The sequence below is a fragment of the Oryzias melastigma genome, linkage group LG18, assembly GCF_002922805.2.
Source record: "Oryzias melastigma strain HK-1 linkage group LG18, ASM292280v2, whole genome shotgun sequence".
Classification (NCBI taxonomy): domain Eukaryota; kingdom Metazoa; phylum Chordata; class Actinopteri; order Beloniformes; family Adrianichthyidae; genus Oryzias; species Oryzias melastigma.
This window is the reverse complement of record NC_050529.1, coordinates 20978539-21000171: the sequence shown is the minus strand read 5'-3', so window position 1 is coordinate 21000171 and position 21633 is coordinate 20978539. Positions and strand designations below refer to the sequence as shown.

General features: G+C 42.3%; 3 protein-coding genes and 1 long non-coding RNA gene across 4 annotated transcripts; 3 read left to right on the top strand and 1 right to left on the bottom strand.

Annotated features, from left to right (window-relative positions):
• The first annotated feature begins 526 nt into the window (after positions 1-526).
• On the top strand, positions 527-4663 carry sox19b (SRY-box transcription factor 19b). Its single transcript, XM_024288441.2, has 2 exons — positions 527-1533; positions 2579-4663. The coding sequence occupies exons 1-2, from the start codon at positions 902-904 to the stop codon at positions 2838-2840; spliced, it is 894 nt and encodes a 297-aa protein (XP_024144209.1). The 5' UTR covers positions 527-901; the 3' UTR covers positions 2841-4663.
• A 4342-nt stretch (positions 4664-9005) lies between these two features.
• Positions 9006-11434, top strand: LOC118600057. The gene is made up of 3 exons (XR_004949630.1): positions 9006-9228; positions 9511-10304; positions 11309-11434. It is a non-coding gene; the product is annotated as an uncharacterized LOC118600057 (long non-coding RNA).
• mpdu1b (mannose-P-dolichol utilization defect 1b) lies at positions 9667-12882 on the bottom strand. Its single transcript, XM_024288802.2, has 7 exons — positions 12704-12882; positions 12145-12210; positions 11753-11885; positions 11589-11674; positions 11399-11517; positions 10122-10232; positions 9667-10047 (listed from the first exon to the last, which is right to left on the bottom strand). Exons 1-7 carry the CDS (start codon positions 12828-12830, stop codon positions 9913-9915), a joined length of 777 nt encoding a protein of 258 aa, XP_024144570.1. The 5' UTR covers positions 12831-12882; the 3' UTR covers positions 9667-9912.
• Positions 12883-13270: 388 nt separating this feature from the next.
• On the top strand, positions 13271-17183 carry mblac1 (metallo-beta-lactamase domain containing 1). The gene is made up of 2 exons (XM_024287492.2): positions 13271-14424; positions 16338-17183. Exons 1-2 carry the CDS (start codon positions 14002-14004, stop codon positions 16575-16577), a joined length of 663 nt encoding a protein of 220 aa, XP_024143260.1. The 5' UTR covers positions 13271-14001; the 3' UTR covers positions 16578-17183.
• Positions 17184-21633: the final 4450 nt, after the last annotated feature.

Below are 21633 nucleotides of genomic sequence, written 5' to 3'. Positions count from 1 at the left end.
TTTCTAGTCCTTGTTTGTGGTGTATTGTTGGCATGTACATGAACTTGTACAACTTTATGTTGGATCTGGTGTCTAATTCTTATATTGGTAGAAAGGAGGAGAGCTTTGTGCACATGCAAGTTTGTCTTGTCTTTTTCTTTGTCTTTTAATTTTGTTTGGTTTTTTTTGTAGTGTTTCACGTTTGGCCCCCCCTTGAAAACGAGATGTTGCATCTCAAGGGGCATTACATAAGTAAATAAATGAAATGAAACACTAGCATTTTTGCAGGTATGCCGTATCAAATTTTTCAAATGTTAAAGAATTATTTTTTTCTGAAGATTACAGAAATAAATTATTTAAAATTTGACTGTGCAACTTTCTGGAAAGACAAATGTTTACATTTAGGCTGGGATTGTTACACTTTTTCTGTGACCCTACAAACCGACCCGGCCCCACATCAGGGAAGCAAACATTTTTGTGGCCCTCACAAGAAAAAGTTTGGGGACCGCTGGCATAAATGATCCGGACACACCTGACAGGTGAGCTCCTCCTCCTCCTTAAATTCTTCAACTGCTCCTTGTGCTCCCAAACGCGTCATCAACAAGTGTCTCGCGCACGGCCTCCTTGGGCCCTTTCACATTCAAATGAGGCCTCTCTTCATTGGCTCGCGGGTCAGCGCACGCGGGTGAGCAGTGAGCGCGCGGGAGCAGTTCAGTCAGAGCCCGGCTGCTGCAGCTGCACGCGGAGTTCAGAGTGATGAGGGACGCTCGAACCGACACTCTCCGGAACCAGAACGCCGCTCCCACTTGGCCTCGAGACCCACGCCACTAATTACCCGCGTAATTGGAAGCAGCCGGGTCGAACCGGACGTGGCCCTCGGGCGGCCGCGCACCTCTAGAGTCAGTCCCTCCACCTGTCCAGCATGTACAGCCTGATGGAGCACGAGCTGAAACCGGCCGGCCAGCCTCACGCCCAGCACGCGGCCCCGGGGATGACCCCCGTGACCGGCGGCATGAACTCTCACCCGAAAACCGCCTGCGCGCCCGGAAACGACCCCATGGATAAAGTGAAGAGACCCATGAACGCCTTCATGGTGTGGTCTCGAGGTCAGAGGAGAAAAATGGCCCAGGAGAACCCCAAGATGCACAACTCCGAGATCAGCAAGCGGCTGGGCGCGGAGTGGAAGCTCCTGAGCGACGCGGAGAAGCGGCCCTTCATCGACGAGGCCAAGCGGCTGCGCGCCGTGCACATGAAGGAGTACCCGGACTACAAGTACAAGCCGCGCCGCAAGACCAAGCCGCTGCTGAAGAAGGACGCGCCGGGGGCCAAGTACCCGCTGTCCGCGGGGAACCTGCTGGCCGCCGCCGCGCAGGGCCAGGGCGCGAGCCCGCGCATGGACAGCTACGGCTGGGGCCCCGCGGGCGGATACAGCGGCATGCAGGGCGACGCGCTGGGCTACTCCCAGCCGCTGCACCGGTACGAGCTGTCCGCCCTGCAGTACCCGCCGGCCATGACGGCCGCGCAGACTTACATGGGCGGGGCCAACTCCTACAGGTGAGTTCACCTGCAGAACAGGCGGGTAATGGTGCGTAAAGGCTCCCACACCCAGCAGAGACGGGGGGATTGGAACAAAGTGGACCCGAACCCAAACCTGCTGATCAGAACTCTTTTAAATACATCAAAATTCACTCTTCCTTTAGTTCATTGTTACTTTATTACTGATTTGAACAAAAAAAAGTTATATAATCATGATTTTTTTTAAAACAAAAATACAAAAATATTAGTTTTAAATTGTTTTTTATAAGGTTCTGTTATTTTAAAATCAGCCTAGAGGTGATAGAGGTCATAGCTTAGAGATTTAAGGAGGAATAAAATGTTCTGTCTTAAATCACTTTTATTTATTTACATATATTAAGACAGGTGTCTTAAGGGGGTGCCAAAACAAACCTTTTATTGAGCACATTAAAACTTTAAAAAATTAACTTTTTAACGTGACTGTGAATAAAAACAGGCAGGAATATTATTCCAGAATACATAAACTTAAAACAATTTTTTTTCTTAAAATTCTACAAATTAGAATTGAGCCCAAGATGACATAGGGTTATTCATAACAATAAAGTAAAATGATCTGGAGGGCCGGATCCGGCCCCCGGGCCTTAACGGCAACTATGAAAAGAAGATATTCTCGTATGTTTTTGCTTTAAAGTAAATGCTACATTTTGGTAATTTTATAGCTAATTTGGCATTAAGGGGTTAACTTTGAGCGTGTTTTAAGACTTTAGATGACGGTAAAGTCCACTGTACCACCGAGTCTTCATGTTAACTTTTGCTTTCTCTTTTTGGTAGATCTTTCATCAAAAAGCTTTCATTGCGTCTAAAAATGAGTTTGTAATGTTGGAATTTTCCTAAAGTAGATCTTTGAAGTGGTTCAATGAAGAATTAACGGGACAACTTTCTCCACTCCTGAATCAGATGTTAGTCCTCTAAAACCTCTGAATTCTGATCTTTTAGTCCTCCTGATCGTCTTCAGTCTTCCTCGTCATCTTTGTCCTAAAACGTGATTTCATGGTTCTAACTCTGCGTTCTTATCCGCCCGCAGTCCCATGACGTACAGCAGCAGCCCTCAGCAGCCCAGCCCGGTCATGTCCATGATGAAGGCGGAGCCGGTGTCTCACTCGCCCTCAGCGGGGACGCCCACCCACCACCGAGGAGCACTACAGGGCGACCTGAGGGACATGATCAGCATGTACATCCCTGCAAGCGGAGGGGATGCCTCGGACGCGGCGGCGGCCCAGCAGCGGGGATACGCTGGTGTCCAGCAGCACTACCTCACCGGAACCGTCCCGCTCACGCACATCTAGGGCGGAGCTGGGACAGTGGGAGGTCATGGCGATGAGGGGGAGGCGGCTTTAGGCGGCAGCTCAGACTCACAATGTGCACAGGAAACCTGTTTGTGATGAATACACACGAGGGGGTTCGGTCAGTCGCAGGATTCTGACCGTAACTCACCTGCAGTGAGCGGCTTCTCCTGCTGCAACACTGTTTTCCAATATATAGGCAGATCCACATCACGTCTGCGCAGCTGGTCCCGACTCCTGCATCACACAGGGGCAGCTGCTGCTGATCTCTGCGTTCCACTTGCATAGCTACTGATGACCCGAATGTCCCACCTGTGCACATGCTGCTGACACCTGCCCAGGTGTTGAGGACCCATGTATCACACCTGCGCAGCCGCAATTTACCACTTCCTCGCTTTGTGCTGCTGCCGCTGACCCCTGCACAACAACTGCGCAGGTGCTGATGACCCTTGCATTGCATCTGTCCAGGTGTTGTATCACTCCTGCTCAGTCGCCACTTACCCCTGCATGACCACCACTGACACCTGCGCAGCTGCCGCTTACCCCTGCCTCTCTGTGCTGCTTCTGCTAATCACCTGCGCAGCTGCAGATGACCCTTGCATTGCATCTGCGCAATCGTCGCTGACCCTTGCAAAACATCTGCGCAGGTGCTGAAAACCCCTGTATCACAGCCGCTGCTGACACCTGCGCAGATGCTGAGGACCCCTGTATCACGCCTGCGCAGCTGCCACTTACCCCTGAATGACACCTGCGCAACCACCAATAAAACCTGCGCAGGTGCTGAGGACTCTTGCATCGTATCTGCGCAATCGCCGCTGACCCTTGTACAACATCTGCCCATCCCTGTATCACAGCTGCGCAGCCGCTGCTGATACCTGCGCAACTGCTGATGACCCTTGCATTGCATCTGCGCAATTGTCGCTGACCCTTGCAAAACATCTGCGCAGCTGCTGAGGACCCCTGTATCCTACCTGTGCAATTGCCGCTGACCCCTGCATGACACCTGCGCAGGTGCTGAGGATCCTTGCATCTGATCTGCGCAATCGCAGCTGAACTTTTGCATAGCAACTGCCCAGGTGCTGAAGACCCCTGTATCACACCTGCGCTACTGCCACTGACACCTGCGCAGATCAAAAGGTCCCCTGCATCACACCTGCGCAACCGCTGCATACCCCTACATCGCTCTGTGCTGCTGCTGACCCCTGCACTACATCTGCGCAGCTGCTGCCAAGGCCTGCATTGCACCTGCGCAGCTGCCGATGACCCCTGCATTGCAGCTGCTGCTGACTCCAGACCTGTTGAACTGGCTCTGCTTCCATCAGACAGCAGCTGAACTCCGGACCCGAAGCAGCACCTTCTGGTCCGTCCCGTCTCCAAGTTCAGTTGTGGTTCTGACGTGTCGGGCCTCAGATTCTGCTGCCTGTGGCAGCTTAATTTGCCCCAGTGATCTTAGATCAGATCTCGTTCGTGGATGAGCTGTTTGTTGCTCCCGTCGGTGTTCAGCTTTTACCTGGAGAACACGGCACAGGTGTTTTAATGAATGTTTTGACTCGGCAGAGTTGTTTTATCTCGATTCTGGATGTTTTTCGTTGCTTCCTCAGATTGACGGACTTTCTGTCGAGTGTTTCCCTAATGTTCTCTGAATGTTTCTTTTTTTGTTATGGACACTTTCATATGGAAGTTTTAGTGTTGACCCAGATGTTTTTTTCTAATGGTAATGCTGCATGTAGAGTTACAGGAAGTTGTAAATACTGTCCATACTTTCAGGCTCTGCCTGGACGTCTTTGATAAACTCATATTAATAAATTCCAACAGTTTTACACAAATGAAGTTGTCAAGTGTTGTATCATGTGATCTGGTTTATGAGACTTTAAAAGTTCTGCTAAATCAGGACTCCTCGGAGGATGAGGAGCGTCCGATCTTCATCCCGAGGAGCCGTCTGCGGTCGATTCTTGTCACATCTTCTGCCCCCTCCCCTCCCAAAGCTTGGTAATTGGCCGTTTCGTTTCATTGTCCGCAGCCTTTCAGGCTGCAGGTGCAGATAGTAAAGGGTGAGTCGCCTCTCCTCCCCCGGCCGGCTTTGTTTCCCCCCTCTGTCCCCTGCAGAGCAGAAAATGAGGGCTGCGTCTTCGGGCTTAACCCTTTCACAGAGCGTCGCCTTTCTCATGGAAATGCGAGGGAGGCCCGCAGCGACTAATCGGTCATCGAGGGGAGGGAGGGAGGCCGAGGCCGAGGAGAACAGAGGGGGCACGGGGGATCAGGAGGAGGAGCTGCTCCCTTCACTCCTGGTTAACTCCCGGCCTGCGTTCACACTGTTCTGGTGTCAGTCCAGATGCAGGAAGTTCCCAGAAAAAGACGAAACTGTGAGGTTCTGTTGCTCCGACATGAACTTAAGTCACATGACCTCTTCCAGTTTGCAGCTGAGGTTGGTGGGTGGGTGGGGGTGGAGAGGAGGGGGGGTGTCAATGGAAGGATTTTCTGGTCCACTACATCCCATGCCATCACATGGCATCGCCTGGCAACGAGCAGCCAGGCTTCAACAAGTGGTTGCCATGGAGGCGGGGACAAAGGCGCCTCCTGGCTGCTTGGGATTCAGTGTGTGTGTTCCGTCGTCCACACATGGAGGAGCGGACCGCCGTGGAAACCTCTCCTTCCTGTTGCTTCAGTTTCACATGTAAACAACCCAACGAGCTTCAGACATGAACGCTTCCAGTCCCGTTTAGTTTACAAATGTGTATTTTACTAAATGAACTCCTGTATCCAATGCATATTTCTGTAAAAAACATATTAAAAATGTAGGTTTTGTAAAGTATTTGCCTTCTTTGTTACTTCACTGGGATGCACAACCGCCCAAAAGTTCAATTTGCTCCAAATTTAACAGCAATCATGCAAAGAAACTAGAAAAGAAAGATTTTAAAGTTTCTTAGCTTAGTTAATTGGAGTGTTTGTTTTTGGTCTCTAGACACACTTGTTTCATCAAATCAAAGATCCTGAAATTAGCAGAGTTCCACTCTGACTTTTTTTGTTCAGCTACCAGATTCACAATGTCCCTTAAGATCTTTTCAATTATTTTGTTTGAAAACTTTCCTGAAGTTAAGAATATAAATGTATTAACATCAATTACACACATGCATTATGTTTATATGGTAAACCTAAGTGCAATTACAGGTTATTATTCACAAGGTCCAGATTTATCGAGTTGTATATGTTTAACGGACAACCAATCGTTTTATAGCATTAAACCCAAATTAACTTTGATACAAATTTTATTGCAATAAGATGCTTTTCATTTTTTTACATTGAACTGAAAAACATTTAAACCGCTTTTTAAACAAAATTACAGTGAGTTTCATTTTTGAAGATCAGAAATAAACAAAAAATCTGTAAAAAAACAACTTTTTTTAAACATTGACCGTCTTGTGATGTGGTCAGCACAGACCCATTTTAGTTTATAATCGCATAAAAGAATCACAATTAAGGAATTTAGGAACCTTGATTTCAATAATTGTTTTCATTCTAAAGTGCTTTGTCCTCTCGGGTGTTAGGCTCTGTTTTGACCCAGTTATGTAAAATAACTTAGAATAATTAGAGTCAAAATTAAAATAATTAGTTAATTTAAGCCAACATGATAGTCATATGAGCTTCAGGAAATGATTTGCGAAAAAGCAAAATAAATAAACTAACTCGGGATGTGCATATTTGAGACTTTTTGGTTACATTTTTAATTTAAAATGTATTATGTCTAAGCCTGTTTATATTCTTTTGAAGACCCACTCTGACTAAAATTGTGTTTTTAACATGTTCTTGTGGCATGATGGATGATAAAGAACATTAAGCTAAAATTTTTATTCAAATTGTTGTGAATCAGACACAACTACAGTCGGTGACAAACTCCCTGATTCGCTCCATTCTGATGCATCCACTTGCAGACAAACAGATCCATGAACATCTTTGTTTCCCTTGAACTGTATGTCCGAATAGCTCCAATATTCATCGCCATTTTTGTTGCTAGTTGATGTTAAGTTGGGGGTGTGAGGGGCTGTAAGCTAGCGGGAGAGAGTGTAAACAGATGGATGATGGGAAGGGAGTGGGCAGTCAGAGGTGAATTTCTAATGAACTCCTGCTGCTCTGCAGAAACTATGTCCTAGAAAACTACATGTCGGGGATATTCAAAGGAACTTTTGAAATTATTATGGGATGGCCACACGACTGGCTTGGCGGCCATTTTGTGGAAAAGTGTGAGATTTAGCAAATTTGACATTTTTCAAAAAAATGTGAAAACATTTTTGTTTGTGCAATTTTCAAGAAACATGAACAGCCAGCTTGAGTCTACAACCAACATAGAAGTTTCATTGACCTTTGACCTCGGGAAGGGGCCGCCATCCTAAATTTGAAAAAAAAAAAAAACATTTCAAGCACGGGCCACAAACGAAAACTTGTCCAAGGGATTTTCCTCTATCATCTTGGAACTTCTTGGGCAACATTGTGATCCTACTGTGCAAGAAATGTTAAAAATTATAAGTTGTAGAATGTGAATGGCATGCGTGTGGCGAGATTGCAACTGTTGCAATCTAGCTAGCTTGCACCTTTTTTTATCAGAATGTCATAAAAACAGTATAAGTTCATTCTCTGCCTCACACTGAACAAAACAACACAACAAACTATATGACAATGATAAAATTATGGGTGTGGCAAACGAAAAACCTCAGCAAAAAAAAAATCTGCTGACTCAGCTAAAAAATTTAATTCGGAAAAAAAAAACGCTGGAACGAAATAGTGCTGCCAGAAACGATTATTTTAATAGTCGACTAATCACAGATTATTTTTTCCAATTAGTCGACTCATCGGGTTATCTGCAAACTGGATGTAAAACATCATAACCATCATTAGCTTTAAACTAACTAAAAACTAGATATAAATCATTACCTGTGATAATGCTAGTGTGAATGCTGTAAGCTGAATTTGTCCGCTGAAGATGCTAGTGCTGATAGTTGAAGATGTTGAAACTGATGGGCAGCTAAAATATTATTTAAATGCCAAATTAGTCTAAAAAATTGAAAAAAGCACAAGTTAGCCAAAATAGCTAGCATGCAGCTGAAATATTAGCTAAACTCCAAAATTGCCTAAAAAAATTGAAAAAATCCTAAATTAGCCAAAACAGGTAGCCTGTAGCTGAAATATTAGCTAAACTATAAAATAGCCCAAACAATCTTAATAAATGCCAAAACAGTCTAAAAACCTGGCAGAATGCACTATAACTTTTTACTTTACTACACTCTGACTCCATATAATATAAAGTAATGACTAATCCGACGATAAAATTAGTCGTCGACTATTAAAATAGTCGTCGACTATTTTAATAGTCGTCGACTATTTTATTAGTCGATTAGTCATCGATTAGTCGACTAATCGTGGCAGCGATAGAACAAAACCAACATACATGTGTTGGAGATATCCAAAGGAAGTTTTGAAATTATTATGGGATGGCCACACCACTTTCAGCTTAGCGGCCATTTTGTGTCAAAATCTCAGACTTTTCTATTTTTACGTTTGGGAGAATAAACCTTTTGTTTCTGCGATTTTTACGAAATTTTGGGCACACACCACCAGCTAAAGTCTACAACAAACCCTGGAGTTCCGCTGACCTTTGACATTGGAAAGAGGCCAACATCTTGAATTTAAAATAAAATTAAAACAATAAAAAATACACTGCCAGTACCAGCTACACTCCAAAAAGAATTGGTCAATTGGTCAATTTAATGTTTTTTTTTTTCAATTATTTCCTAACTTCTTGAGCTTCATTGGGATGAAATTAGGGAAAAACTGTTATTAGAAGTTTTAGATTTGGACGGCGTAAACGCGGCAAGCTCAAAGTCTTACTACATGCAAGTTTAAATGTATTACCATGAAAATGTAATATATTGATCCCAGGATGAAAAAAACCGCGACTTATAGTCCGGAAAATACGGTATATAAGGAATGTGGGTGTGGTTAACAAATGACCTCCGTTACTAAGGAAATCCATAAGTTTACTTTTGGTGATTCTTATGAAACTCATGTCAATCTGTTCGGTATCCCCAGGCGACTAAAACACAAAATGGTTGCTATGGAGATAAAACCAACAGAAAAAACGCCATTTTGAAAAAATAGGTTTTTTTTTTACATCAATTTGTCTCAGGCCAGCCTTACAGAAAGAGAAAGGGGTAAACAGGGGATGCTTGGAGCTTTAATTCATGAAACATATTTCCTCTATTTATTTTTAGATGATCAAAATAGAAAAATATTAAGCGGGATCCCCATAAAAGTGAATTTATAAAGTTGTTTTGTCTCCATGTTTTACTCAACTCTAACTGGACATTTCTGATTCTTCACTCTGGGATGGAGTCGACCTGTGAGCTGCTTCCTTTCTAACCTCTTCACATCTGATTCAGATTTTGGGTTATATTACCACAGTCGTTCATTCTGCTTAACTGGGACCCCTTTGACTACATGTATAGAGGGTTAGCTCTGGTCTTCAGAGCTTAATGGATTCATCTCTGCTGTTTTTTCTCCAAAAACCTCCAAATAAACTCAGATTCAGTCAAGATGATCAAATAATCACCAATTTACTATTGTGTGAGTATTAGATCCATTTTTTGCTAATAACAGAAATCTACTTGTTTCATCTGTACAGTTTTGGATCCACCGTCTCAGAAATATGATATTCTTCCTGATGTGTCCTCTCTTTGGTGAGGTGAAGATGGACTGTTCCCTGTGAAGCTGTGGTCTCTGATCCGCCTGCTGGAGCTGCAGAGTTCTGCAGCAGATCAACACAAAGCTCGGAAAAACGTTCCTGACAGACTGGCTTTATTTCAACCTTCAGTCTAAACAGACACGGAATGGAGACGACAACTACCACCAGATGTAGGGAATCAAGTGCAAATCAAACTGTTGAATCGATCGATCCTTTGAGCTTCCTCCTAAACGCAGCAGATCAGAACCGGGAAGCCCACTTCATCTCCAGCAGAGGAATGTGAAGAGTGCAGATCTGCGTATCCGTCCTCACAGAGTCCAGAGTCGGATCCAATCGGAGACTCTACTCCCTCTTCTTCTTCTTCTTCTGTTTGGTTTGCGGGCTCTGGTTCCAGTAGAACAGAACCTGCATGGCGATGATGCCGTTGCAGGCGGAGGAGATGACGTAAGTCAAGGCCATCAGCGTGTCTCCGGTTTCCTGGAAGAACAGGAGAAGAACGTCTGCTTCTGCTCCACATGAGGAAGAGGCGGGGCCTGTGGCAGAGCGCGTACCTGGATGGAGGTGAAGATCCGAGCCAGGGATCCGGCAAACAGCAGGAAGACGGAGATGGCAGAGAGCTGACCCGTGTGTCCGTTCTGGAAGTTTGTGGCGGCTTGGATCAACTGGAGACACAAGAATCAAGACGTTTGAGCTTCAAACAGAAAATCCTCTCAGTTCTGTGGAGAAGCGAAGAGGTGAGGAGCATCCAAGTGTTTGATTTGAAGCTGATCAAATAGTTGGATTTTATCTTAAAACATGTTTTCTTGAACAGTCAGAGCACGCTCAGTCTGCAGTTAAATTCAAGACTTTTTAAGACATTTTTAAGGCCGTACATCTCAAAAATGAAGACCAATTTCCCATTTTATTCATTTATCCTCAATTTCTAATGAAAACTGTAGCTTCTTACCATGTTTGTGTGATGTTTTGGAGCTCTTCTTTTACTTTTTTGTCTTCAAACCGGCAGTGGGCATTAAACATTTTGGTGCATAACAACTAGTTTTCCTGATGTTTGCTTACATCATTTAATCTAAATAATCTTAGTTGAAATGTTGACATGAAATGTGAAACGGAAAAATTTTAAGCAGTACAATTTTTAAGGCTCAGATATCAAAATTCAAGACTTTTTATTTCCAAATTTGTAATCTAAGATTTGTGATGAAAGCTGATCCTGAAACCACTAACGAGTCATCAGTCAGGGGCAATATTTATTTAAAAATAGCTAGCTCAAATTGATTACTTTAGCCTTTTAAACCTAATAATATCTTTCAACTCAAATTAGGTGTTGGAAATTTAATAATGACTGGATTAAAACTAGCGTTGTCTATCGATTAAAATAAATGATTAATTAAAGCTCTTTAAAAATAAGGCTTTTATTTTTAAAGAGTTTGACCAAAGGAGGACAGTGAGGAGCAGATGAGTTATGTCTTTAAAGCCCTGAAAATAGTTTTTTAAAGTGTTATTGTGGCATTTTTCTTATGATTGGGGACATATATGAACAAAGTTAAGATGAGAATGTAATTACTGAGTATTTCTATGTTCAAATCATTGTGAATCAGGAGCAGATGGAAAAAGAATAGTTGCTCCGTTGTCTAAAAACAGCAAAATCATAAAAAAAGCTTTGCAAACAGATCAAAAGTGTGACTTTAATGCTTCTCATTAACATAAAAAACTCATGGTTTGGTTCATTCATGACCAACAGGGGGCGCTGGTTCAAAGTGTGAACATGTGAATTCTCCAACATCCAGGATCAAAGCAGGAAGATCTTTTCACAGGATCGAGTGGCACTCACTCTTCCGATGATGATGGCCGGCATGTTGAAGGCCTGCATGGAGGTGACCACCGCCATGGGCGTGATGGGAGACAGCAGGAGCAGCAGCAGGCTGAAGTAAACCAGCAGGAACACGACACCTGCAGAGCAGCACGGCATCAGGTGAGAGGAGAAGCTCCATTTTATTTTAGGGTTTGGCGAAACCACCTACCGGATCCAGTTCTTCCTCCATATTTCTGGATGAGGAAGCCGATGGTGACCGTCTGTAACATGAGGAAGAGGGCCTCCCCCCAGGAGCTGAGGCCACATTCAGGGTTACCGACTGAGCAGCTCTCACATCGTCATCATCATCTCACAGAGAGTGTGTGCTACAACCTGAAAGGGAACTTGTTGGCGATGCTGTACGCCATGGTGCCGGTGATGGCCAGCAGCTCCAGCAGCACAGACTTGAAGCTCAGACCCTCAGCGCTCTTTGCCGCCATCAGCTTTAAGATCTGAGGCAGCTTCACTGTGAAGGAGACGGATGTCAGAGGAGAACATGGGAATCCACCGCAAAGACATTCAAAGGTTTGGGAAGGACGTTCCACCAGATTGTTGAGAAAATGATTTCACTCAAAAACATTTACCAGGTATTAGTTTCACACTAAGTAGATATAAATATGAAAGATTTAAAATACTTTTTCTGTGTGTATATTTGGTTTCTATTTCAATGACTATTTGCTATATATTTTTTTTTGTAAGGGCAGGAAATTAAGGTAGACGTTTACCCATGACTGATCCCAGGATGATGCCGATACCCAGACCTTTGCTTAACACGATCTTCAGACATGGTACTAGAACAAAACAAAGGACAGACGGTTAAAATGTTGAATTCTGATTATAATATTGTCAGCTTTTAAACTTCAAACCAACAACTACAGTCGGTTTTATACTAAAAGTAACCTAGCGTAAGCCAACTGTTGGCTTTGTGGGCAGACAGAGACAATAACAGGAGACTGTCAGGGTCAACTAAGTCTAAGTGTAATCATGAAAGTCGACAGCAGAGGGCAGTGGTGAGACATAAACAAACTGGCAGCAGCTTCTAGTGATGGACAACCGGAAACAGCCTTTAAACCCTTTTATCTTAAAGCAAAAAAAAAAATCGCCTTTTGGTCCTTCTCGTTCACCGTCCACCAACAGCTGAAGTTTACTTCCACGGAAAAGCACAGAGTTTGAAAAGAGGGGCGAAGGTGACGTCACAGCGGACTGACAGCGCGCGCTCTCTTCCCTGTCAAAGAAGCCGCTCCCCTCTCGAGAAGGAAGGAAGCAACCGAGCGGGGCTCTTACCGTCCAGCAGGTTGAAGTTGAGGAAGAACTGGTCGTAGCAGGACTCCGGCATCAGGTAGTCCACCAGAACACCCTTAAACGGGTCCATAAAAGACGAAACGGGCCGCGGTTCCGCATTGTCAGCCATGACGAGGTCTTCCTCGTGCCACACGAGTACGGTCCGACACTTCCGGCTGGAAAAATAAAGGTTCCGCTCTGAACGAATGTTTCGGCTGCTGCCTCATCTGTTTTTGTTTGTTTGTTTAAACTTTTGTTTTGTTCAAAGCTCTCTACTATACTTAATGATATTACCCACTGTTGGTAACACATTGATAATTATGAAGCCTTTAAGAATTAACTAAATAAATTATTATTAATTAGACTTCTTTGTTCTGTTTATAAATAATGAAAAATCCCATTTGAAACGCAGAACAAATATATAGTAGCTCATTTAATGTAAATATTCATCTTTACAGTCATTCATTATTTAATTAAATTACTTATATAGTTTTTCCAACTTATTTTTGTTGAAATTTTATATGAAATACACAAAGTTAGGAAAAGCAACAAACAAACGGCACAGCTCACAAAAACAAAAGCAGCAATTATCAGTGAAAATACAACCCATAGAACAAAAAGAACATGAAAAACATTCAGATGTTTATATTGTCTGTCTAGCCTACACATGATAAAGAAAATGTTTCCTTTGACGCCACCTTAAGGTCAAACTTATTTTTAGAATCAGCATCAAAATCTGCAATCATCAGTCTGATGAAGTGGATGAGAGGGGAAACATTTCAAGAATGAAGATGCAATGACTCAACTTAAAAACAGATTCATCTGGATGAATGAGAACCTAAAGTTAAGGGCAATTAGTTGTCACACACCTAGGTGGGTGAAATCCGTTCTCTGCATTTGATCCATTCCCTGGGAGAGTGGTGAGCTGCTGATACAGCTGCATTCAGGAGACATTTGATAGTTTAACCCCCCAATCCAACCCTTTAATCCTGAGTGTTAAGCAGGTAGCCATCGAGTCCCATTTTTAGAGATTTTGGTGTGACTCCTCCTGAAGTTGAACTCACATCCTTCCCGTCTCAGGGCGGACACTCTCCCACAAGACCACTGTGCTGGTCATCACTGACATTTTATTTCTATTTCTGTTATTACATTTTTTTAAATTTATAGCAAAGCTTTTATTTGGAAAAGACGGAAACTGGCCTTATTTATGCTTTTATTGTGACGCGCTAACCGGAAACTGCACTAGCAGCTCGATATTTTGCATAAACATTCTAAAGAAGAAGCACGTGTGTTTTCAGCCGATGGATCCAGACTCGGCTCTGGTTCCGGTTCGGCACCAGAGAATCTGCCTGACAGAGACTGAGCTGGACTTCTCCGGTACGCGGTACTCGGTGTCGGTTCTGAAAGTGGGCTACTGCGTTCCTCAGAGCGACGGCACGTTCAAGGCGGACGGAACCATCAGTCTCATTCGGGGTCGCAAGACGGTTCTGGTGGACACCGGCGGGTCGTGGGACCGGGACTTCCTGCTCCGGGCTCTGGAGGACAGAGGGCTGCAGCCGGAGGACGTGCAGATAGTCGTTGGCACCCACGGACACTCGGACCACATCGGGAACCTGAGCCTGTTTCCCGCAGCCCTGACGATTGTGGGCTATGACGTCAGCGAGGGGGACACCTATCGACCCTCGGGTCTGGCGGAGGGACACGCCCACTTGGTGGATGAACACGTGAGTGGAACATGAATCTGTGATTGTGCTTCTATGGAAGCGTTTGCGAGTCATAATTTAAGATGAAAATCGATTCTGGAAGATTGTGGTAATTTTGTACCAAAATTCAATAAGAAATGTCAAATTTAAAAATTAAAATCCATGAACAGAAATTTAAAAGTTTAAAATAAATTCTCAGAACAGCTTTTTTCTTTTTTAACACCGCTCATTCTGTGCCATAATTAAAATTATAAAATAAAATGGAATTTGATATTTAATTTTCAAAACATTCGCTGGTAAATTTATACAAAAATTCAACAAGAAATTTCAAATTTAAAAATTAAAATGCATGAACAAAATGCTTTTTCATTTTCAAAATGTACCTACATTACTTGTCTCTTAAATAAAATGAAAAAGCAATTCTCAGAATGTCGTTTTTATTTTCTTCTTCTTTTTCATTTTCACATTCTGTCGCATAATAAGTGTCTCATAAACCCGTTTGATTTAGCGGTTTCAAGGTGTGCACGACGATTACGTCAGAGCTCCTCCTCCTCTGCTTTGGTTTGTGCTGTCGGCAAACTACACGCTGTTCTCTTTGACTTATATGGAGGAAAGGGAAAAAAAGAAGGAAGATGAAGAAAAACAAGCTCAAAGCTGAGGTTTATCTTTTTATCTACAATTAACTGGCATTTTTTTGAACCTCTAAGACTGGAATACAATGCCACTCACTACGAGTTATACTGTAGCATAGTGGTCAGTGCTGCAGCCATCCGTACCTGTTAGAGCCCCGCCATGGATTGAAATACCTTTTATTATAATTTGATTTTATTTAGGGTTTGCGAATCATAATAAATGAATACTTATTGCAGGGGTGTCAAACTCAATCGCACAGGGGGCCAAAATCCAAAACACACCTTAGTTTGGGGGCCGAACAGGAAAATGTTTATAGAACACACTAAAACTACATTTTTAAAACTTTAAAACCATAACTTTTTACATAATTATGAACAAGATATATACTGTAGCATTACCTGCAATAATGCTAGTGTGAATGCTGTAAGCTGAATTTGGCCGCTGAAGATGATAGTGCATCAAAAACAACTTAGGCTAGCCAAAACAGCTAACAGGTAGCTAAAAAAATAGCTAAGCTCTAAAATACTCTAAAAAACTGAAAAAAGCCTAAATTAGCCAATACTGCTAACGTGTAAATATTAGCCTTAACTCCAAAAAAAGCCTAAAAAAATTAAAAAGAAAAGCCTAAATTAGGCAAAAGAGCTAGCATGTAACTGAAATATTAGCCAAACTCCAAAACAGCCTAAAAAATCTTAGTAAATGCTAAAATAGACCAAAAAGCTAGCAGAATGACAATCTTTAAGACTTTAAAACTGTAACTTTTTAACATAATTATGAATAATAAAAAGGCAGGAATATTATTCCAGAATAAATCAACTTAAACCTTAAATAACTTTTAATATTTGTCTCTCCATAAAAAAAATATATCTTGTCAGAATTATTCAAGTTAGAAATAAATGCAAGATAACATCGGGTCATTAATAACAATAAAATAAAATGATCTGGAAGGTCGGATAGAATGGCCTTGACTTTGACACGTGACCTATTGCAACATGTTTCAGGCACTACGTTGTTTCTGTTCTCGACCATGCTGCTGTTATTACCGTTTTTTTCATATTTGAGACCCTCCAGAATTTTGCAATGTTGCAAACCTAAATTCAAGCAAACCTTGTGATTTGTTGCGCATGTGGAAGTCAGACAGAAATGGTAAACAAAGACGTGAGTTGTCAAAAGGCGCTCAAGCTTTCACTTTCTCATTAAAACGGGGAATTTAAAAGAGAATATTGCTTTCTTAATGTAGGTATTAAGAACAAAGACTTAGCAGTTGTTGGGGGTCTCAGCCTGCTTTTTGTCCCCTGCAGGTGTCCGTCATTCCCACCCCCGGACACACGGGTCAGGACGTGAGCGTGCAGGTGAGCGGCACGTCTGCAGGAGCCGTGCTCATCGCGGGGGATCTGTTTGAAAGCTGCTCCGATGAGGAGACGTGGAGAGGCCTGAGCCTGAACCCTGCCCTGCAGGAGGCCAGCCGCCAGAGGGCGCTGCAGAGCGCAGACGTCATCATCCCGGGACATGGACTTCCTTTCAGAGTCCTGAGGAGCTGAGGCACCTTTTTCATTTCCACAAACAAAGTTAAAAACACAACAAAGCCCAAGGAGCAGAGGGAGTGCAGTCACACACTGATGTGAGTGAAAGATCTGAAGAAATTGAAGATCTGGACTCTGTTGAAACTCCTGAGGAGTTTAATAGAATTATACCCAGAAGTGAGGAGTTATGTAACCATTCACAGCTTCAAAGTCCGGATCATTTGTGATAATCAATTGTGATATCTGAAATAAAAACCTCTGTCTGACCTCACAGCTCTATTAATAGATTAACGATGGAACTTCAAAGAAATCCATCCACACCAACACAACAGTTCCAGCCAAAAATGTCAATCTTCGGATCTATTTTCAAATATTTTAATTATAATTATGCAGTTTTTGGTCAAAGTTCCAAAACCTGTTGTTGTTTAGGACATAGTTTCTGCAGAGCGGCAGGAGTCCCTTTAAAAAACCAAATCCACCTCTTTGTTTGCCCTCCCTGTTGCTGAGCGCTCAGAGCAGGAAGCTGTGGCCTGTCAGTGTATTTTATATGTCACTAATACAATCTGTATTTGTTTTGTCTGATTCTGATTCACAAGGATTTGAGTAAAGAAATACTCAGAAATATATTTTTAAGTTTTCTTTATGGACTATGTCGTCCATCATCACCATTTTCACTGGAGTCTGTCTTTAAAGCTTCTCTTTCTTTTAATTATTCACTGCTTTTTTGAATTGCTATTATTTTTTTTATTTCAGCTAAAGAAAAGTTTCTTTTTCTGAGACACTATGTCCTAAAAAAGTCATCAAAGTGTTAGTATGGCTGAGTTTGGTCTTTCTGTTTCTCTTGTGGTGCTGCCAGGGCTGAGAGAACGGAGGCAGACTTTACCATCCCACCAAAAAAACATAAAAAAAACAGGATGACTGAAGAAAAAAGTGTCCCAGAACCGTGTTCTGGTGAAGTGAACCCCCATAGCGCCACTAAATGGCCAATCCTTGTAATGCAGAGTATGTTTCACAAAAACATGTTTCCCACGATCTTTGATGACTCTAAATTGTCTTTGAGGTGTGAGTGTGTGTTTCTGCAACCAACCAGCAACCTGTCCTGTGTTTTCACCCACTGGGATAGGCTCCAGCAACTCCCAAAGGGATGAAGAAGCACGTATCACAAAGCTTTGAACACAAACACTTTGCTTGACCTCTGACCTTGACAAAGTGTTGGTATCTTGTAGCACCTGAGGCTTTCCGTCTGCAGCTCTGAGCTTCGTGATTGATCTGTATTCATTTCCAATATTGCGTGGCATCCTTGTAAAGGTCTACACGCACGCGGTTTAGGTTTACGTCACTGTCCAACGCTCCCCGCCAGGTACCGGGCGGCACGGAAACAACGTCACCAAGGCCTCATGTGTCACAATTCCACAACCGCCTCAGGCTCACCTGTGCGAGGGAGGCAGGTGCTCCTGTCACTCACAGTGCAGCGCTCTGATTCCTAGCCAGCGGCGTCTCACTTCGTCAGAGCTGGTTAATAATCATTAAGCGATCAGACTGTATCAAAGGCCTGATTCAGTGCTCGGTGATGAAGGTTCTTCCTGTCAGTCAGTAACTAACGCTGATTGTTCCGTTCAAACTCCACAGAGTCTGAGTGTTACTGAAGTTATCGATTGATACTTGCTGACTTCTGCTGTTTGACCTTTTAAAGGAGGTCTGCGGGATAATCTGGCATAATGTGGCCAGATTAGATGGATCACATGACAGGTAGAGATGTTTGCTCCATGACGCTGGAGATCACCTGCAAAAGTGTTCACTCCTTTTTCCTTTACGCCGGGGGTGTAAAACTCAACCGTACAAGAGGCCAAAATCCAAAACACACTTTAGGCCGAACAGGATAAACATTTATTGAACACTAAAACTATTTTAAAAATATAAAACCATAACTTTTTAACATAATCATGAACTAGATATATAGCATTACCTGTGATAATGCTAGTGTGAATGCTGTAAGCTAAATGTTGCAGCTGAAGATGCTGAAATTGACAGCTGAAAACAAAACGCTGAAGTTAATAGCTAAAAACGCTAAAGTTGATAGCTGAAACTTCTGAAGTTGAAAGCTAAAAATGCTAAAGTTGATAGCTGAAACTTTTGAAGTTGATAGCTAAAAACGCTGAAGTTGATAGCTGAATATGCTAAAGTTGAAAGCTGAAAATGCTGAAGTTTATAGTTGAAAATGCTGAAGCTGATAGCTAAAAATGCTGAAGCTGAAAGCTGAAAATGCTGAAGTTGATAGCTAAAATCACTTAAGCTAATGGCTGAATACACCAAAGCTAAAATATTAGCTAAATGTCAAATTAGCCTAAAAAAATAAAAAAGAGAAACAAAATTAGGTGAGCCAAAACAGCTAGTGTAACCGGATCGATTCTGCGTTGTGTTTATTGGAACGAAAGACGCGGAAGCACAGCAGCACCCTCGGAGATCACCTCCATTTATTGCGGATCTGGCAATTTTCCAGAAAGGAAAGACGCAGAAATCACGGTGTTAGCTGCCCGTTTTAGCTCCTCTCCCACCGAACAGTAAAACAAGAAGGGCCCCAACGGGCGACAAAACTCTAACACATACCTGACAATTTTCCAGAAAGGAAAGACACAGAAATCACGGTGTTAGCTGCCCGTTTTAGCTCCTAGATGAGAGTGACAGGTAGAGGGAGATCAGCTAATTCTTACATAAAAATAAAATGTCAACGTCTTTCAAGTTTTTGTATTTTTTTTCAGTAACAGAATTCAAGTAATAACAAGATTATGGGCATAACTGAAATGAAATGAGGATTCATATTGTAAATGTTACAGGACACCCACCTCTCCCACCGAACAGTAAAACAGGAAGGGGAGAGGGAAAGCGAGCGCCCAACATATAAAGAAGAAACCACAGAAGAAGAACAAACTAAGGAGGGGTTACCCAACGCTGAATTCAGGGGGAGAAACTAAACTTAGACAGTCAATATTTCGTGTAATTAAAAAAAGATTTCATCTCGTTACACTAGCATGTAGCTGAAAAAATAGCTAGACTTCAAAATATCTCAAAAAGCCAAAATTAGCCAAAATAGATAGCGTCTAAATATTAGCCTAAATCCAAAACAGCCGAAAAAACTTAAAAAGCATCAATTAGCCAAAACAGCTAGCATGTAGCTGAAATATTAGCTAAACTCCAAAATAGCCCAAACAATTTTAGTAAATGCCAAAATAGTCCAAAAAGCTAGCAGAATGACAATTTTTAAAACTATAACCTTTTAACATAATTATGAATAATAAAAAGGCAGGAATATTATTCCAGAACAAATCAACTTAAACCTTAAATAACTTTCAATATTTTTCTGTACTTAAAAATATATTTTACTAAAATTATACAAGTTAGAAATAAGTGCAAGATAACATCGGGACATTAATAAAAATCTAATAAAATGATCTGGAGGGCCGGATAGGATTACTAGGCCTTGACTTTGACACAAGCATTACGCCGTATGTTGCTAATTCACAATTTACCGTTTAATCCAGGATTTTACTTAATTTAGCATCACCTTGAATAAAAAAAAAACCCAAGAATACATTTTTTATAATAGAAAATTAAATCAGGCCTGATGGATTTAAATTTTACACAAAAAAATAAAAGATTTAATAAACAAACAAAACTAGTTCTGTGTTGGAAACCTGGCCTGAAATGAGAAATAACCTGAAGCACCAGAAAGTTTGGATTTCTTTTGCAGACCACGGGGGGTCTTGCAGCTTTCAAACGAGTCGGTGGTCAGATGCCCCAAGCTTACAGGTCACATGACCTCAACAGGAAGCCGTGCTCTAGGAAGGCCTAATGATGTTTGTGTGCCTAAAGTCCATTTTCATGATAAGATTATGAAGATCATAAAGCCTCCCCCGCAAACAAACGTGTTTCTATGATTTCATTCTTTCCGTTGAGATTCATTGTTGGGAAAGTTGCTATGGTTGAGATAGGAAGTTAAAGTCATTGTTGCATCTCAACACTGCTTATAATGTGAAGATACAACTAAAAAATACACAATTTTTGCCCAGAAGTACAATACAATTGGAAACAGTACATGAAGTCCAATGGACTCTGAAGTCAGACTGAGGAGTGTCATCCTCCACACACAGCTGCTTAATACTCTCTAAAGAAGTGGATCATGTTTTGGTAAAGCCAAGGGCGGCGTCCTCAGCTCAAGGGAGTCTTAGGTGTTTTTAACATGTTCTCATGGTACTTTTGTCATGATGGAGGACATGTAATTAAGCTCAAAACTGTATTTCTGAGTATTTCTTTATTGAAATCATTGGGAATCAGGAACAAATGACAAAATGCAGTTTGAAAAAGATTGCATTTGTGATGTAGAAAATACACTGGGCAGGTCTGCTCTGCTCCTTTCTGATGCATCCACTTAGATAGATCCATGAACGTCCTTGTTTTTTAGCTGGAATCTGGATCAAATCTGTACGGGCGGCTGGAGGTAATTCTCTAGTTTCCATCTCTTCCGTTTGTCTTCTGCAGCCTCGTCCGGAGAAGCTCTCTACCATCCTGTGGACTTGGGAGCCTTTGCGGCTGCAGAACATCAGACTCCTTGTAGCCATCACCTTCAACACTTTCTTTCAAATCTCCAGAAACAACCCCTCTGTTTGTCATATTGTGATCCATATTCAGTGTGGTACACGCCCTGCCACAAATCCGCCCAGTGACTGCTATCACCGTCTCGAATACAGACTGAGTGACTACAGGCCTCACCTGTCAGGCTAATGAGAGCACACGCCTCGCTCTGCTTCATGACTACATGAGGTTCATTCAGTCCTAAATTACCATCAGTGTTGTCTAAACATCTTTTATGAGTTTGTTGTCAATTAAAAAATTCAAATGTAAAGTCTATGAATTGAGCAATTTCTTCACACAAATTGTATTGACCCCAGCTCAGCTGGAATGTTCTGTTCAGGTTTCAAACTCAGAAGTCTCAAAAGTCCTGTTAAGGCACGGTGGTGGAGGAGTAATGGTGTGGGCTGGTTTTGTAACGACAGCTTAAAAAACTGGAAAAATGTCT

Bases quoted from the DNA above. Each gene is read 5' to 3' on its own strand.
- sox19b (XM_024288441.2), top strand. From the start codon at position 902: ATGTACAGCCTGATGGAGCACGAGCTGAAACCGGCCGGCCAGCCTCAC. The intron at 1,534-2,578 runs GTGAGTTCACCT...ATCCGCCCGCAG, and splicing joins GGCGGGGCCAACTCCTACAG to TCCCATGACGTACAGCAGCA.
- mpdu1b (XM_024288802.2), bottom strand. From the start codon at position 12,830: ATGGCTGACAATGCGGAACCGCGGCCCGTTTCGTCTTTTATGGACCCG. The intron at 11,886-12,144 runs GTAAACGTCTAC...TCTCCTTCACAG, and splicing joins CATCCTGGGATCAGTCATGG to TGAAGCTGCCTCAGATCTTA. The intron at 11,675-11,752 runs GTTGTAGCACAC...ATGTGGCCTCAG, and splicing joins GCCAACAAGTTCCCTTTCAG to CTCCTGGGGGGAGGCCCTCT.
- mblac1 (XM_024287492.2), top strand. From the start codon at position 14,002: ATGGATCCAGACTCGGCTCTGGTTCCGGTTCGGCACCAGAGAATCTGC. The intron at 14,425-16,337 runs GTGAGTGGAACA...TGTCCCCTGCAG, and splicing joins CCCACTTGGTGGATGAACAC to GTGTCCGTCATTCCCACCCC.